At 43.3% G+C, this 16,223-nt stretch overlaps 1 protein-coding gene across 1 annotated transcript; it reads right to left on the bottom strand.

The window, feature by feature from the left end:
• Positions 1 to 757: 757 nt before the first annotated feature.
• LOC109635022 (NUAK family SNF1-like kinase 1) lies at positions 758 to 15,870 on the bottom strand. The gene is made up of 7 exons (XM_020095913.2): positions 15,330 to 15,870; positions 9,317 to 9,437; positions 7,972 to 8,123; positions 6,398 to 6,463; positions 4,244 to 4,363; positions 3,373 to 3,505; positions 758 to 3,222 (listed from the first exon to the last, which is right to left on the bottom strand). Exons 1-7 carry the CDS (start codon positions 15,657 to 15,659, stop codon positions 2,057 to 2,059), a joined length of 2,088 nt encoding a protein of 695 aa, XP_019951472.2. The 5' UTR covers positions 15,660 to 15,870; the 3' UTR covers positions 758 to 2,056.
• Positions 15,871 to 16,223: the final 353 nt, after the last annotated feature.

Below are 16,223 nucleotides of genomic sequence, written 5' to 3'. Positions count from 1 at the left end.
TTCTCTCCAATACACAGAGGAGAGGCCTGCATAACATTAGGAGTGTGTTTAGAGAGGTATTTAGTGAAAGCCGATATGGGAAACAAAAGGCAAAGTTTCATAGGAAGGAGTCACAGTCAATGCCCCATTACTCACTTATGTTCTAACACAGTTTTGCACAGTTGATATATTAAACCCTCACTTTGTATAAAATCTAAATGTAATGTTATGTTCATGAATTATTTCTCTGTAATCTCTGTAACGCTCGCAGCCAGAAAAGATAAAAGTAAACATATTGACATATATGATTCACATTTATTAATTTATTTTTTCAAAATGGAGAAAGAGCTAAACGATGTGAGCAAACAAAATGAACAGAGCCTTGTTCTCATAGTTATATGATAACATGTTTAAAATTGCACATATTTACTGCATATATCAGCTGTTTAAACGTCCACAACAGTGTTGTAGGTGTCACAGTTAAAACCAATATGATCCGCCTGCTATTCAAACTGTGCCTGTTGGTGCAAAGGAGAAAAACTGTGTACAGTGTAATACTGTGTGGTACAAATATACCCAATAACATGGTAAAACAGAAAGCACAGTACTTATATTGCTCATTTTAAACATCAGGTGTTATTTAGTGCTATTTTTTGGAGTACCAGAGCACATCTCTGATGTCTGCAAGCTTCAGTTGTGGCCTGTTTCGAAGGATGTTTGACAACCGTTCCTACTTTGACATGTTTACATACATTAGAAAACTTGATGGACCACACAATTATGTGTTGGACTGACTTTATGAATCATTTCACCATCAAATATTACGTGACAAACGGCTTAAAATCAGGCCGAGTTACCTTAGGCGATACCATGGACGTAGGTAAACTATGTGGTGAATGAACACAAGCAATTTGATTTATTTCATTTTCTTTTGCTGAGCAAACGAGGAAAAGCTGCAGCACAGACAGGTCAAAGTCGTTTATTAGCTGAGCGTATAAAGAAGCAGCTACGGCAGCTTCCCTTTCTGACAGGCTGTGAAAGCAGCACAAGTTGTCCCAGTTTAAGGAGAGTGAACGATGAACAAAAGGATGTTTTACTGCACTTTTATCAAGTCAACAATAGGTTAAAATGTGCCACAAAATTGCAATCTGCAACTTAACGATGAAATGTGTTATTGTGTTTAAGTCAATGCATGAGTTTACTATTCCATCAGTTTAATCTCTCTCTTGCATATCATATGCTTTCAACTGGAACATGCAAACTGTAAATATTCTATTTCCTTGGAAGAAAAAAATGGCAGTTAAATTGACGGTAAAATGTAATGATTGGTTTATTAAAACACTATAATATACTTGTGCACAGATATAAGTGTTTGTAAAATTCAATGATAACTCTATCCAGTCAACAATGAAGCCTGTTGTGTAAACAGATAATGTCTGACAATGTGTAAAACACAATTAATACAAGAGAAGTTATAATTGCTGACAAGTACTATACATCAAGAAATGTTTAAAATGTCCTTATATCTGCGGACAACTACATTTCAGTGAGTTAAAAAGTAGTTATCGACTAGTTAAGTTGATGTGGTGTTATTTAGAAATATCACAAGTTTAGCAGGATTTACGCTCAATAGAGATGTCTGCATATCTTGCCACTATTAATAGACAATATTCAAGATGGCACTTGTCATCATTTCCAAAAGGCTCGGTGCCACAGCATCAAAACTCAGATGTTCAAGGCTTATCCGAACCAAAATCTGCAGCAAAATCTAAAAAGAGGATTTGTTGTGCAGGTGAGGTTAGAGTTCATTCAACAGAGCGTCTGTCCATTCTGCCACACTCAGGTGCCATCTCTGTAATTTAGCAGGTGCAGGATCTCCTTTAAATGTCTTGCCAGTGTTTGTATTGCCACACAGTTAAACTGTGAAAGAATACGGTTGAATTCATCTTTCAATACAGAAAAATGTGCAGAGAAATGGTGCTTTGCATTGACAGTGCACAGGAGAGTTCACGTACTCAAGATGGCAGACAATGATTATCACAGGAAAGTGAACTGAAGAACAGGTGTCGTTGTCATGTCAGCATTTCCTTCTGTCCTTCTGTCCTTCTCCGACCCTGTCCGCCTCAGCCCTCAGCGGATCCAGGTCCTCCTCGGAGCTGTGCTGCGTCCCCCGGGAGAAAATCCTGCGACGTGACTGGGCGCTGAGATCCAGCAAGTCAAAGGAATCAGAAGAGAAGACGCTATCCTCGCTCACCACACTGGACGGGCGGCTATGCCTGCCCTCTGCGCCCCCTGTTGTACGGAGGAGCTGCTGCAGAACCTCGGGGAAGATCGCAGGGGCTGCAGAGGGAGAAGAGTGGTGATCGTCTGGGAGATCCAGACTGCGGGAAAACTTGCCATTACGTTTCAGAATACCCTTCCTTCTTCTTACTGCCTCTGTGCGCATGGTGGGACTGTCCCCTGCTGCTGGGAGACAACTGAGCTGTTTGTAAGAGCACAAATCACCGGCTTCACTCTCTTTAACTCCTGCTCCAGAGCCTCTTCTTCCTGAGGAGGAGACATAACTTGACTCCCCTCCATAAAAGTTTTTCAGTATCCCCTTCTTGGGCATTTTAGATGAGGGCTGGCTGAATGTTGATGGGGACGGCAAGCTGGTGGATAGGACGTCAGCATGTGTTTGATAAGGCTGAGGAGAAGGGCTGTATAGCTGGGAGGGAGAGTTTTCGTTAGGGGGACTGTGAAAGACTGAGTCAAAGCTCCTCTGGGGTTTCAGAATACTTTTGGGTTTCTTTCTTTCAATAGTGGAAGTGGAAGAAACCACAGCAGAGGGGGCAGCTGCTGCACAAACACCACCACATGCTCCCTGTGCAGTCTGGGGAATCGCATTCTCCTTGCGTGATTTCCTGAGGCTTGACATTCCCCCACGTGCCCGTCCTCCGCTACGATCACTCCTCAGAGTTAAGCTCAAGTAAAAGGGGTGGTGAGAGCACTGAGTTGCACAGGTGGAGTCTGAGGACAGGCACCCGGGGTCCACCGTCATGTTGCTGGCGGCAGCGACCTGATTCTGCCAGTCGATGTAGCGAGCCAGCAGAGGGGAGGGACATTCTTGGTGCGGAGATGAAGGGCAGTCACACACACTCTCTTCATAACCCCAGTTCACCCACCAGTGGTTGGCCACGTCCTCTATCGTGGCTCTCTCATCCACGCGCACTGTCAACAACCAGTCGATAAGAGCGCAGGCGTCTGGGGGAACAGAGTCAACAGCTATTTACAGAAGCTGCACTGACTGACACATTGTAAATAACAGGATACCAGTAAGAACGACACACTCACCAAAAACATGGGACAAAAATGTGAATTTATAATGTTGATGGATATATGGATAAAGTTTACCTGAGGGGGGGTTGGGTCTGTGATAGCGACCTTGGCTTATTTGCTCAGTGAGCATGGAGTGACTCGCTCCATCAAATGGCATGCTGCTGTACACCAGGGCGTAGAGCAGCACCCCGAGCGCCCAGCAGTCCACCTGGACCAAAAGAAAACCAGCATGAAAAATGCGCCATGCTGTTTTCACAATTCAGGCTTCAGTTTATACAACACAATGAGGTGATACACGATTATCTCTTTATTGGTTATTTTTTTGTTGGTATGATTACACAAGTTACTCGACAGATTTCCATGAAACGTACTAGGAGGATGGGACATTGGAATTTTTCACTTCCTTCATCATCCCATTCATACATCTGTGTGGCTTGTTTAAATTTAAGGGGACTGTTGGGCCTTGGTGGAGGTACTGAGGGCCATTCTAGTGTTTGCTCTGCCGTTTTGTCAGTCTGTCTGTCGTCCGGCTTACTAAAAAACTACTGAGCCAATTTATATACATTTTTTGTGGAGGGGTGGGGCATGACTCATGGAAGAACCAATTAAATTTTAGCAGAATGCAGCAGCGCAGAGTAAATCCCCTGTTAAGTTTCCGAGCCAGCCTCACCCTTCTAGCCAATCAGAGGAGGTTGAAGTCAGAGATGGAAGATTTTAGCAGCATGCTCCCTACGTCTGCACGAGTGAAGACACAACAAATCATGTAGGCAAAAAACTGTCCGGAGCAGGGAGATGGAGGGGCAGGAGGAGCAGAGTGGTTTGCCCAAGTCTAAATAGTCTAACGTACGGGTTCAAGACCTTGCATGTTGTCGCTTTAATGGCACACCCATAATATTTGGGAGCTGCTTCTCCTGAGCAAAAGCAGTGAAGGCAGAGTGTGACCCACCTCTGGCCCCTGGTATGGCAGTCCTTTCACTATCTCTGGGGCGGCGTAGAGCGGACTTCCACAGTACGTCTGCAGCAGAGAGCCCCTCTGGAAATGGTTGGAGAGGCCGAAGTCAGCCAGCTGAGAAAGAGAGCAAGAGATGAATTCATACATTATTATTATATTCATTTTATGTCACTTGTTGCTCCTGGTCCTGGGATTTGTATTAATTATGTAAATGTGTATTCATTCCTGGAGTAGAACATAGAAAGTAACACAAACAAATACTCCCAGAGGGCAGAGGATGAGTTATTGTGAAGATTTTGATTCGGGAATATGGGTGATACCAATAAAAACACGTTAAACCTTGAAAATAGGTCAAAAATCTGACCCATATCTCACACAAGTATCATATTTCAGTCCAATCTTTCACAGCACACTTGACCAGACCAGTCCAGCATTAGTGTGAAGTGAACAGAGAAGGATTAATGTGACAAGGATCCCACACCTAACACTGAGAGTATAAAACTGCAAACTAGGAGCAAAAACACAACAACTCAAAAGCAATTCCTTTTAAAAGAGCCAAAAATAGGTTTGAGGAGCTGTTGCCAAAGTAAGTGTGAGCGAGGGGAAGAGAAGAGTGCCAAAAACATCAGGCTGCACGTAACGGAACAATCACTCACTCGAGGATACGAGAGCCGTGCACACACACGCCAAGGCTTTTCTCTATCTCAACAGATAATTAAAATGTGCAGCAGCCGCCTATCAGGCCGGCTGGTGTTAAAAATACTCAGCGTGACAGCTTTATATCCGCGGAGCAGAGGTACAGGGAAACAGAGACCTCACAGGTGGTATGTATATATAAGTCAGCTCACTGTTTACATTATACCTGCACATACAGTGGCAACAATGATGTGTAGACACAGTAGGCTTTACCTTCAACAAGTGTGTGTGTGTGTGTGGGGAGGGGGTACACGTGCCTGGACACTTCATGGACCAATGTATGAAGCAACAGCCTCGACAGAATATTGTTCTGCCTGTTGAGATTCCTCTGACATCATCACATGAGCCGGAAGTTAAAATGTGGTAAAAATAGCAACAGTGTCCAGGTCCCTGAGCTACAATCAAGTCATACTTTTGTTTGGGTTTATACAAGTAAATGGTCAAACTTCCCTGTTTTCTATTGACTAATCCATCTGATTCACTCTGGTGAAAAGTATGTGTGTATCTGTGTGTCTGGCTTCACATCAAGCAAAAAAGTGAATTTAAATTTGACTGAATTATTCGTTTTATGAACGACTTGTGCTTATCGACCTCTAACCTCGAACTAACGCTTTTGTTTATGTTCAGAGATTTCTCGCTATACTGACTATGAAATATGCATCTGTATATAAGAGACGTCAGTGTTCGTTACCTGTCGAAATATAAAATTAACTAGTTAAACAAACACTTTCAAAGCAACTACTAACGGCCTCGGTCATTTCCTGCAGCGGACGCTGTGGAGGCCCTTGTGATGAACCTGAGGTCTGAGATGAATGAAGAGCTGCTGAGACGTTTGTTTTGATGGACAGACAGCATACTTGCATCAAAACCCTCAGATTTGCACGATTGCTACTAGATTCCTTGCATTCCCCTTTCTCCGTGCACAACTCCCATATAAGGAGAGGAACATCCAAATAAGGCACAAAAAAACCCCCTGGCTTCATTTATAAGACCTGGCACAGTGTTTGTGCTGGTTCAACGTGCATGATTTAACAACATATTAACATTACTGTGGGCAGAATGTGTTCCAATGTATGTTCTGAATCTGGACTTGGTTTGCATTTTTATTTCGAAGCTGGCAAAATCATCCGTTAACAGCTGTATGAGGTGAAGCTTCGTTCTAGCGTGCTAAGAACATCAGCAGTGGAAAACAAGATTGTTTCCTAAAACATAACGGCCAGTGTGTCATAGAGATGTTTGTTCAAAAATAAAAGTACAATCTGTGGTTTTGGATGATTCATGATAACTTGTGATGTATTCAATGCTGAGGCCAACAAAGATTTTGTCAGAGGACACATCCATTTTTTACACAGGGATAAGTATTTTGTTTTTGGAAGGAGACTCTTCATCTTTTTTCTTCTTTTTGTCAAAGTAACCTGCAGGCTGGGTTTGGGTGCTTTTTATAGATCTTACCTTGACATTCAAATCTTGATCTAAAAGGATGTTCTCCAGTTTGAGGTCACGATGCACCACACCATTCTGGAAAGAGAGCAGAGACACGTGAGTTCCTGCGCTGCTACTCCCTCCTGCACACTCTCAGATGTTTTCTCTCTGCGTGCAAGCATGAGACTGAAGTGTCTGAAGTTTACAATACAACCCACCGGGAACATAGAGCATTTGTCTTTAATTTACTACTTTATGTTCCTTAACATTCCTCTCAGGCCTCGTGTAGCAGGGCTACGAATCCAACATACCAGAGAGCCTTGAGAAAACTTATCCGACTGTTAAATCATCATCATCAGGCACGAGGAAGTGCTTTGTTTGGGTTAATTAATGTGATGAGATGGGATTTTACCCCCTGATGGCACTAGGCACCTGGGAGCCAACGTGAAGCCACAGGGGGGGGGGGGCAGCTGTGGACCAGAGTGACAAAGAGCAGCCGTGCACTTCAGTGGAAGGGAAACATCTGTTTCAATGATATTAAATAAGTGGGAAATCATAAGAAGAGGCAATGCTACAGATAACTGTGACCACCCAGGAAACCGTGTGACGCAGAGGATCTTTTGTATATTGAACACGACCCTTTCTTTATCTATTTATTCCATCATCTTCAGAGTATTTACTGTAAGTAATGACCCATGACCTTAGATGGTGTTTTGTGCAATGTATGCGTGTGTGGGTGCATGCAAGGCAGTGATAAAGGTGAAAAGAATTCTGTGTGGCTGACCACATTTTATTCTTGCAATTTTTATCATCAACATGAACTGATTCTGAAGAACAGCACAAAAACAAACTGACTCTTGAAGCTATAATAATCCCTCCATGTGTCCTGCATACCTCAGAGGCACATTCAATAATTCATTCATGCCGGAACGTTCACATCTATTTTGGGAAAATATTCAAAGGGGCACAAAAAAAGGAGCACAAAATCCCCCTCGCCGCCAACTACAAAGCTGCAGGAGCTGAATGATAATCTCGAAGTTTAATGTCAGGGATTCATGAAGAAACCAACCTGCTAAAATAAGAATGATATGAAAACAAAAACCTTTCTGTCACATCCAACTCAGCTGACCGAAAGCCACAGATGCTCACTTCTCCTGCACCATAAGGCACCAATGTATTCATAGGATTTGTGTATTTCCTTGATGATTCCAGTCTGATTTTATGTACACAACAATAAAAACAATGAAACAAAGAGGAACTTCCCCAGGGCTTGGAAGGAGGAAGGAAGCTCATTTTAAGCAACGTGTCGGTTAAATGTGTCAGTGTGTGACTGTCAAAACAATCAAGGCTTAATGCTCTCTTAACCCAGAGAGATCTGAAAACTCGAGTCAAGTTTTTCTGCAGCATTAGGATTAGGATTTAGTGGATTTAGCAGGACCGCATTTGCCCGTGTTCAGTTGAATACCGCAGCAAGCGAATCACCACGTACCGACATGTCCCTTAAGTTAGACTGAAATACTTTGGTGCATTTGCCCAAAGTGTGTGTATGTGTGTGTGTGTGTGTGTGTGTGTGTGTGTGTGTTTGTGTGTGTGTGAGTATAAACCTTGTGGCAGTAGTGGACAGCAGATGTGATTTGTCTGAAGATGCCTCTGGCTTCTGTCTCTGGCAGTCTCCTCCTCTCCTGGATGTAATCGTACAGCTCTCCTCTGCTGGCATACTCCATCACTATCACGATCTTATCCCGGCTCTCGAACACTGCACAGGACACATTGACAGCATGACATTATACATCTGAGTCTCAGAGGTTGACTCAGATTTACACCATACAACAGTGAGAGATGCTATTCTGCATGTGTGGACACACACAGAAGCTTGTTAACGGACAGAGTTAACAGAATATTTCAAACTTTTATAATGTTTCTGAATTGCTGTGTGTTATAATGATTGATATTCATTGTTTTTTTCAAATCACCACATCCCCTCCTATTTCCACCAAGAGGGAACCAGAAGTTGTGCACACTGTTGCTCCTTTGTTGAGTTTCATGAGCTAACACTCTTACCTGATTAAGGTTTACTGCCTGAAAACAATGTAATTAAGTAAAGTGAACACAAGTGACCTGAACTGCTGGCACCTGTGAGTGTATTTTCCTTTAGTTAGATATGGATCCAATAAAACATCTCATTAACACACATTGGATTTGAGTAAAATCTCACCAGAATCAAATCCAACAAAACAAAATATTAAGCTTTCAGGGAGTTCAAATGCTGGAATAATATGTTATGACATGAAAAGACCAAATGACAATGTGTTAGATTGTCTCTTAATACTGTTAAAGAAAAAGATCTTTTTGAAAAACGGTTCACAGATATATTTTTTAAATGCTAATTTCAATTTGCTGAACAAGCTGGGCACTGCAGCTTTTTTCTCACACAGGAGTCAGTAGAGCACTTGTTGAGGACTATTTTCAGCTGTTTACATGAGATCGACCCATAAATAAACTACAGGGCCAGTGGTAATGAAGGCGTGTGTCACGGTACAAGGTTGTGGTTCACTGATGTTGTTTTTGAAAAGCAAAGTGGGACTGTGGCACTGAGGAAGAAGCTTTATGAGAATTTGGACACTTGCTTGTTTTCGTCAATTCATTGTTGGTTTTAAACTTTGTTGACAATTAGAAATCTTGCTGCAGAACCATCATGAAAACATCAGGAATGTTTAAGGGACTGATATTTATGAAATCTGGTGCAGATCCAAATCAAAATCTAGGTCTAGTGACTTTTGAGCCATGGCGGAGGAAAGAACCCTACTGATTGCCATTCAAGTGGCACAAGTGCTGCTGTGTCCGTCAGATGACTACTGTGATTAAAGGAGTATGACACCCACTTTGTAAGTAATAATACCCGATTCAATTTAGCTCTTGTGTGCAATGTGTGTGTGTTTGCAGTCTTACCCTCGTGGAAGCGTATGAGGTTTGGGTGGCTGAGCGAGGAGGTGATCTCGATCTCCCTCTGGATGTGGATTTTGTCCAGGTCGTCGGTGATGCGCTCCTTGCGGATCGACTTGATCGCCACCTGTGAAAGGACAAACACAACTGAGTCCGGACATGTCAAGAATAATGTTCAGAACACACATGATCTGATCACTGCAGCGACACAGTGAGTTTACAGCTTAGAAAGAAAGAAACAAAGGTAATCCCTCTGGGAGAGACAGTCTTCCAGGTTATCAGGGGACAGTCGTTTCCATGGTGATACTTTGTACAACACTTGTGGATGTTGCCAGAAAACACAGATTCCTCTTTGATGAAATCCTCTGCAAAACCCAGCAGTTAACTCTTTTTCCTCTTTACCTCCCTCAACTCAAGTCTTTCAAGTGATAAACACAGATAAATGCACAGTTAGTGTATCACGTGAATAGACATGCATGGAAACAAAGACATACATAGTGTTGATACAGTTACACACACACACACACACACACACACACACACACACACACACACACACACACACACACACAGAAATAAAATCTCTGGGTATTAGAGGTGATTATGTGGGTTTTAAAGGCTGGATGGTGAGAGCAGGTCTGCTGTGATCTGCGCTCACACAGAGGCAGAAGGTTGACAGCTGCACTGTTTACACTCTGCTTCCTTAATCCCAGGCACTCCCTGTACCCCGATGTAACCCCCCGACCACAGACACACAAGCACATACACCACAAAAGCAGGCACCCCAGCATGAGCCCCTGGATCTCTTTGGATCGAGTAACTTTTGACAAAACGGCAAGGACAACACAAGGACAACACAAACCAGGGCTTCCTTTTTTTAGAAATAGAAAAACGGGACGACAAAAGAGTAGGAGATCTGTTATAACGCGATGGTGAGTCTATAGGACTACGTAGTGAGGTTGACATCCAAAGATAGCGATGATCGTACTGCCGTATAATCGTGTCAACCCCTTCAGAGTCTCTATGGGCGAGCAGGCTTCTCCCTCGGGTCGCAGTTCCAGAATTCTCAGCTGCTGGAAAAAACGTCTACGAGACACTGGAAGACACAATTCACACGCTCCATCAACTGCAGCAGTTATACAACACAAGACAAACACAGACCACTGAACTCCCAGGACTGACCTGACCGTCTTTACTGATGGGGTGATATTCAATGAAGCAGGCTATTATTTTCATCTTTGCTATGATTTTATTTCATTTAACCAGAACATCTTCTGCCAGGGAGTCCTGGTTTAAGATGGGCAGCAGTTAAAATAAAATAGAAGCACTGCTGTACTACATTATATACTACAAAATGTACCACAACATAGCTAACAGATTAAAGGACAAAAATCATATGGGATCAATGCATTATGAAAAATTGAAGCACATGTTAAAAGCAGTAACATTGTTAAAGTCTTAAAAGTTCTTTTAAATGTGGCAACAGAAAGAAACGATTCCAAGTTTTAAATATCTTGCAGCTCATTCCAAGCATGTCGTGCATGAAAGCAAAAGGCAGATTTACCCAGGCTATGTTCGCACTGCTAATCAAGCGCTCAGCATTCTGCAGAGGATATTTATTTCTCACATCGCCAGACTGATGAGGCTAAAGTCTGTCAGGCAAGAGGGAGTGCAGGGTGTTGGGTCAGAGATTAGGCCGCTCGTATTCAGAGGCTGTTTGCTGAACGACACAAGTCCAAGCTTGGGGAGATGTCATCATGTAGGATGTTTGCATGCTCGTGAATGTTTTCTGACCCAAATACCTGGTGGCTGTGGCAGTAGAGTCAGGGAAGGGAAGGGGTGGATGTCATATAAGCTGAAGGGATGTGGACAAAACAATCTAACATGTGCTTTTAGACTGTCAGACCTCACGAGATGCTTCTGGGAAAATGACATCTATTGGTTTTAATATTGATGTAAATTGTAAAGCTGTTATGTATGGCCTATTTATAGAAAAACAGCCCAGTCCATGCCTGGAATTGTATTGGACACTGATCAGTACAGTCAAAGTTATGGAAAACAAGATGTGCTGGAGTTTTGTATAAAGTCTTTTCAAAAAGCAATAAAGAGGATGTATGAGGCAGCAACAGAACAGGTGACAGTAACGACTATGTGCAAAGTAAAAAGACTTGTCTATTAATGTCATTCTAAACCTCGAGTTTCCCCCACTGGCCCTCGGACTTGGTGTTTAAGTCTGATCAGCAGAGGAGAGAGGCACACTCTGGGCATTGCTCAGCCTTCAGAGCATTAAGAGCATTTTTTTAAACAGGGCACGTGTGAGGAGGAAATTTGGGTATGTGTGTGTGTTTGTGATTTCACCCTTGTGCATGCAAATATGCAGTGTATGCGTCATGTCTAAGCACGACCTCCAAAGTATCCGTCTCACTAACAGTGTCTCATTGTTTATCCGAACAATGTGCTCCATGTGAGATATTTGCCTGAATCACCAAACTGTTCCAGGACACGCAGGAAACATAAGTAGCTACGGGCATGAGTCATGATGATGTCATCAGATATTCTTTTACATTACATATCTTTACACACACAGTGTGTAGGAGAACTTACTGTACATGTTGTAATGGTACAGCCAATCTGTACAATGTGTACATATATAAATATGATAAGACTTAATTAGAACCAGACAGGGTGCAACCTTCTCTGTGCTCTCTTCTGTCTCATGTTCTTTTATATGTACTGCTGTTGCTCCCTGCCTTTTCCCCACTGATCAATTCTTGAGGCTGCTGACGTTTTGTGGGTGTGTCTTGAATGTACTTGATGTCACGATGGGGTTTTGGGTGGTGGACGGCCACTGCTGACTTCCTGTCCCATACGTACACATCCCACGAGCCTGAGCATCGCTCAAGATCCCTGCTGCATTTGTGGAAGATTGAACAGCAGGATTACAGGCTTCTTGCCAAAGGGACCCTTGACCTCAACATCCAGCTACACACACACACACACACACACACACAGACACACACACACACAGCCCAAAGCTCTCCCTTTCCATAACTAGGAACTTGAGAAATGCGAATTGATGATGCAAAGTAGGGCTGAACTATACAGTTTCAGCCCTGACGTTCATGCAGAGCAGAAAATGATTTAGAAAGATTTTAATGGCTCATCTTCAAAACAAACTGTGTCGTTACAGCAACAGTTTGATATTTTGGGAAATGCACTTTGTAAACGCTTTCTTGCTAAAAGTTAAATGTCTGTATCTAATAGGAACCAGCAGCTGTCCGCTTAGCTCCAGACTACAAACCAAAGGACTGACTACCAGGACCTTTAAAGCTCACTAATGAACACATTAATTATACAGATCTTATTTGCTAAATCCAGCCGATGACCACAAGTTGTGGTTTTGCAGGGATTGTTTTTGACTGGTTGCTATGATTAGCTGTACTCCAGGAAGTTACTGTTTTCGGCAAAGAAACAGTTTAGCAAATTCTGTAAAACCCTGAAAAACAATGTCATTTTTTTTACATTTAAGTGTTTGTATGAAATTTAACAATTGATAAAAAACAATTGGTTTATTTATAAGCTTTAAGGCGCCAGGATACTCCATCTGAAGTGCTCTTGATCCCCTCCACACCTTTCTGACGTCAGATTGGTGGTGGTCTGATGATTTCTGCAACTTTCTGAATCTGACTGGTGAGAGAGGAGCAAACGATTTAAAAATAAGAGAAACTGCTACAGCTACACCTGGCGCCAGGAGGTATTTCGATCTTGAAAAAAACGAAAAGAAAAAGCAAAATGGTGCAACACAAGTTAAGAGCTGATGATATCTAATGAAATCATGTGAATACTTTTTAAGACTTCAGAAATGTACATTGCACAAGACAAAATCATATCAATCTTATTTTTTGTTCTCTCGCTGTAGTAATGAGTCAGGCTTGCAGCCAGTGTGAGTGACCCGCAGCACAGATTAGTGACCCAGCGTACCCAACACCCATCATCTTTTCCTTCCATTTCTCCCTGTTCATTAGTCGTGTTCACCTCCTGCACCTAAAACAAGCCCTCCTCTTCCTCCTCCTCTTCCCCCTCCTTGTCCTAAAACTGTCTCCTCCTCTGCCTCTTTCCTGCACGCACACAACAGCCTCCTGGTCCTGTTTCCAAAAATAATGTCCGTTTTGTTTCAAAGAATCCTTGGTATGTGCTGGCTACTGGCTCGAGGAATTCAGTATTTTCCCCTTGTCCCACACAGACAAACACACCATATAACTAATTCTCTCTGCACATTCTTCCTGTCCGTTTCCTACCTGTTGTCTGTCTTTCACTCCTACTCTCTGTCCTTTCTTTCTAACCAGAAGGACTCGCAGTGACTGTGAAAGTAGCCATAGGAATTGTGCCACACAGATCACACTTCCACGATCTGATTGCAAAAAAGATAATCCTTATTACTGTGTGTTTGTTTACTAAAAAAACAGAGGGGGAACTTGAGGCTGATGGGGTCACTGTCTGTTTGTGCTCAACTCAGAGCAGAGTGGGGGATTACAGCCTGACTGTTGAGGTTAAACCCACAATTATTCAAACTAATCTGGCCCTGCATCATGTTTTTAACCCAGTTATGTAAAATTAAACAGGAACATGCTATTTGGTGTGTCTGAGACTGCCTGTGCATGGGGGTATGTTTCAGTGGGTAAGGGGGTTCAGACACTCCTCTCCTTGGAGGAGACCTATTGTAGGTATTTTGTCCTCTTGTTCAAGTGCTGAGTGAGTCACGCCAAAGGCATCTCAGCCTGGCAGCACTGGAAGAAGAAGCATGAACTGTGTTCGACACACACACACACACACACGCACACACACACACACAAACACAAACACACACAGTCCTGTCTCTATGAATACAGAGGAAAATGCATTGGTTTACATTGATTTCCTTGAGACTTACTCTAACTTTAACCATTGTTAAAAAACAAAGCCTAACTCTTACCCTAACCTCAATAACTTTAATCTAAACCTAAACCTAAACTTAAGCTAAACCTAACTTTAACCTCAACATAACCTAAACATAATCTTAAAGGTTCAGTGCGTAGAATGTAGTGACATCTACTGGTGAGGTTGCCTGTTGCAGCTGAATACCCTTCACGTCACCCTCCCTTTCCAAACACGAAAGAGAACCTTCAGTTGTCATAAAAACTTAAAATGTGTTTAATTTGTCCAGTCTGGGCTGTAAAAAACTTTGCAGTCTCCGTGGAGAGGACAACTTGTACAATTTCGATGATCACACACTAGTGAAAACATCACTTGGCTTATTTTACATTCAATTTCTGCCTATGGATCCCTTTCACCTAAAACGTTTACACTAGACCTTTAACGTAGAACTAACCTAAACCTAACCATAGCCCTACCATTAACCTAAACCTAAACATAACCTAATTCAAACCTTAAAACGTCTTCAAATGTCATGATTACATTGCGGGGACTTGCTTTTTAATGCTATAACAATGACAAGTCCTCATGATGTGACTGTGCAGACAGATGCAGGTCCCCACAACATGAGCCACACACACACAAACTTGTCTCTACATAGTTGTGAGGACACTGATTGACATAATGCTTTCCCTAGCCCCTTACCCTAACCTTAACCATCACAACCAAATGCCTAACCCTAACCCTAACCTGATTCTAACCCTGGAACAACCCTTTGAATTTGTGAGGACCAGCCAAAATGTCCTCACAATGATGATACTGAACCAAAATTGGCCCTCATAACTACAGAAAGACATGACACACACACACACAGACACACACAGACACACACAGACACACAAATACACAAACAATACAGCATCATCACCACAACATTAAGTCTTGTATGGGTCTTCAGAGCAGATGAGCTTCAGTCTTCATGACATCATTTAGGCAACGTTCAGCCATAAATATAACAATCTGTCTACATTTCCCTCAACATGTTCAACATATGAACACAATCCATGTGGAAACCAACCATCTTTGACATCACATTCTCCTAACTCACCGTGTTCAGGCTGCTCCTCTCCACCGCCCTCTTCACTTTGCCGTAGGTGCCTTTGCCCAGAGTCTCCATCACCTCGTAGCGGTGCTTCAAGTTGTGTTTGTGCTGGTGCTTCTTCACTTCCATCGGCGCTGAAGCTGTCGCTGCACGGGCTGCCGCCTCCATCGCCGGGTGCCTCTGCGCCTTGTCCGCGCTGCAGGGACGGCGGCCACTCAGCCTCGAGGACCCCTCGCCGGCTCGGTGGCCTCTGGATGCCGCGTCCTGCAGACAACCGAGCCCGGGGCGGTCGCTGGTGTTCATCGCGCCTCTGCTGTCTGCCTCCCGTCTGCCCATCCTATCCGCGCACTGTGCGCACCTGTCAGGGGCTGGGACCACCGGGTCCCCGAATAATAAGCGTTGAACTCCGAACTAAAGTGTTTGTCAGTGACGCAGAAGTTTCCCGTAAAGAGTCTCATCAGAGCCACAGTCTCATTTCATGTCCTGAGTATGACGATACCAGGACAGCGACCCTGCACTGTTGTCTGCGTCTTCTCCTCCAGACCACAGCAACAGGGGCGATGGGAACCACATGGTCCGGAGCGGAGGGTGGAGCCTCCTCATTCCAGACCCAGCTCCCACAGCAACATCCCTGCAGCGTCACACTCACCCGGGGTCACTCTGGGTTTTCTCAGCAGCAGGACAGAGGATATGAAGGCATGTGAGGAATGCCACGCGGGTCAGACACTCACCCTACATCCACCACTTCTGTCAGACATGAGCTGAGAACAAATAAATCCTGGAGAAGACTTTGGGGGAAAAAGAGTTTTGAAGTCAGAGAAAAGGAGCTAATGGTGGTTGAAAGTCTGCAGGATTAAATTACCTCAACAAAAGTCAAATGTCACTTCATTTGAAGCACAA

This window comes from Paralichthys olivaceus, chromosome 6 (assembly GCF_024713975.1).
Source record: "Paralichthys olivaceus isolate ysfri-2021 chromosome 6, ASM2471397v2, whole genome shotgun sequence".
In the NCBI taxonomy this organism is placed as follows: domain Eukaryota; kingdom Metazoa; phylum Chordata; class Actinopteri; order Pleuronectiformes; family Paralichthyidae; genus Paralichthys; species Paralichthys olivaceus.
The sequence above is the reverse complement of the archived record's forward strand: the minus strand, read 5'-3'. Positions and strand labels throughout refer to the sequence as shown.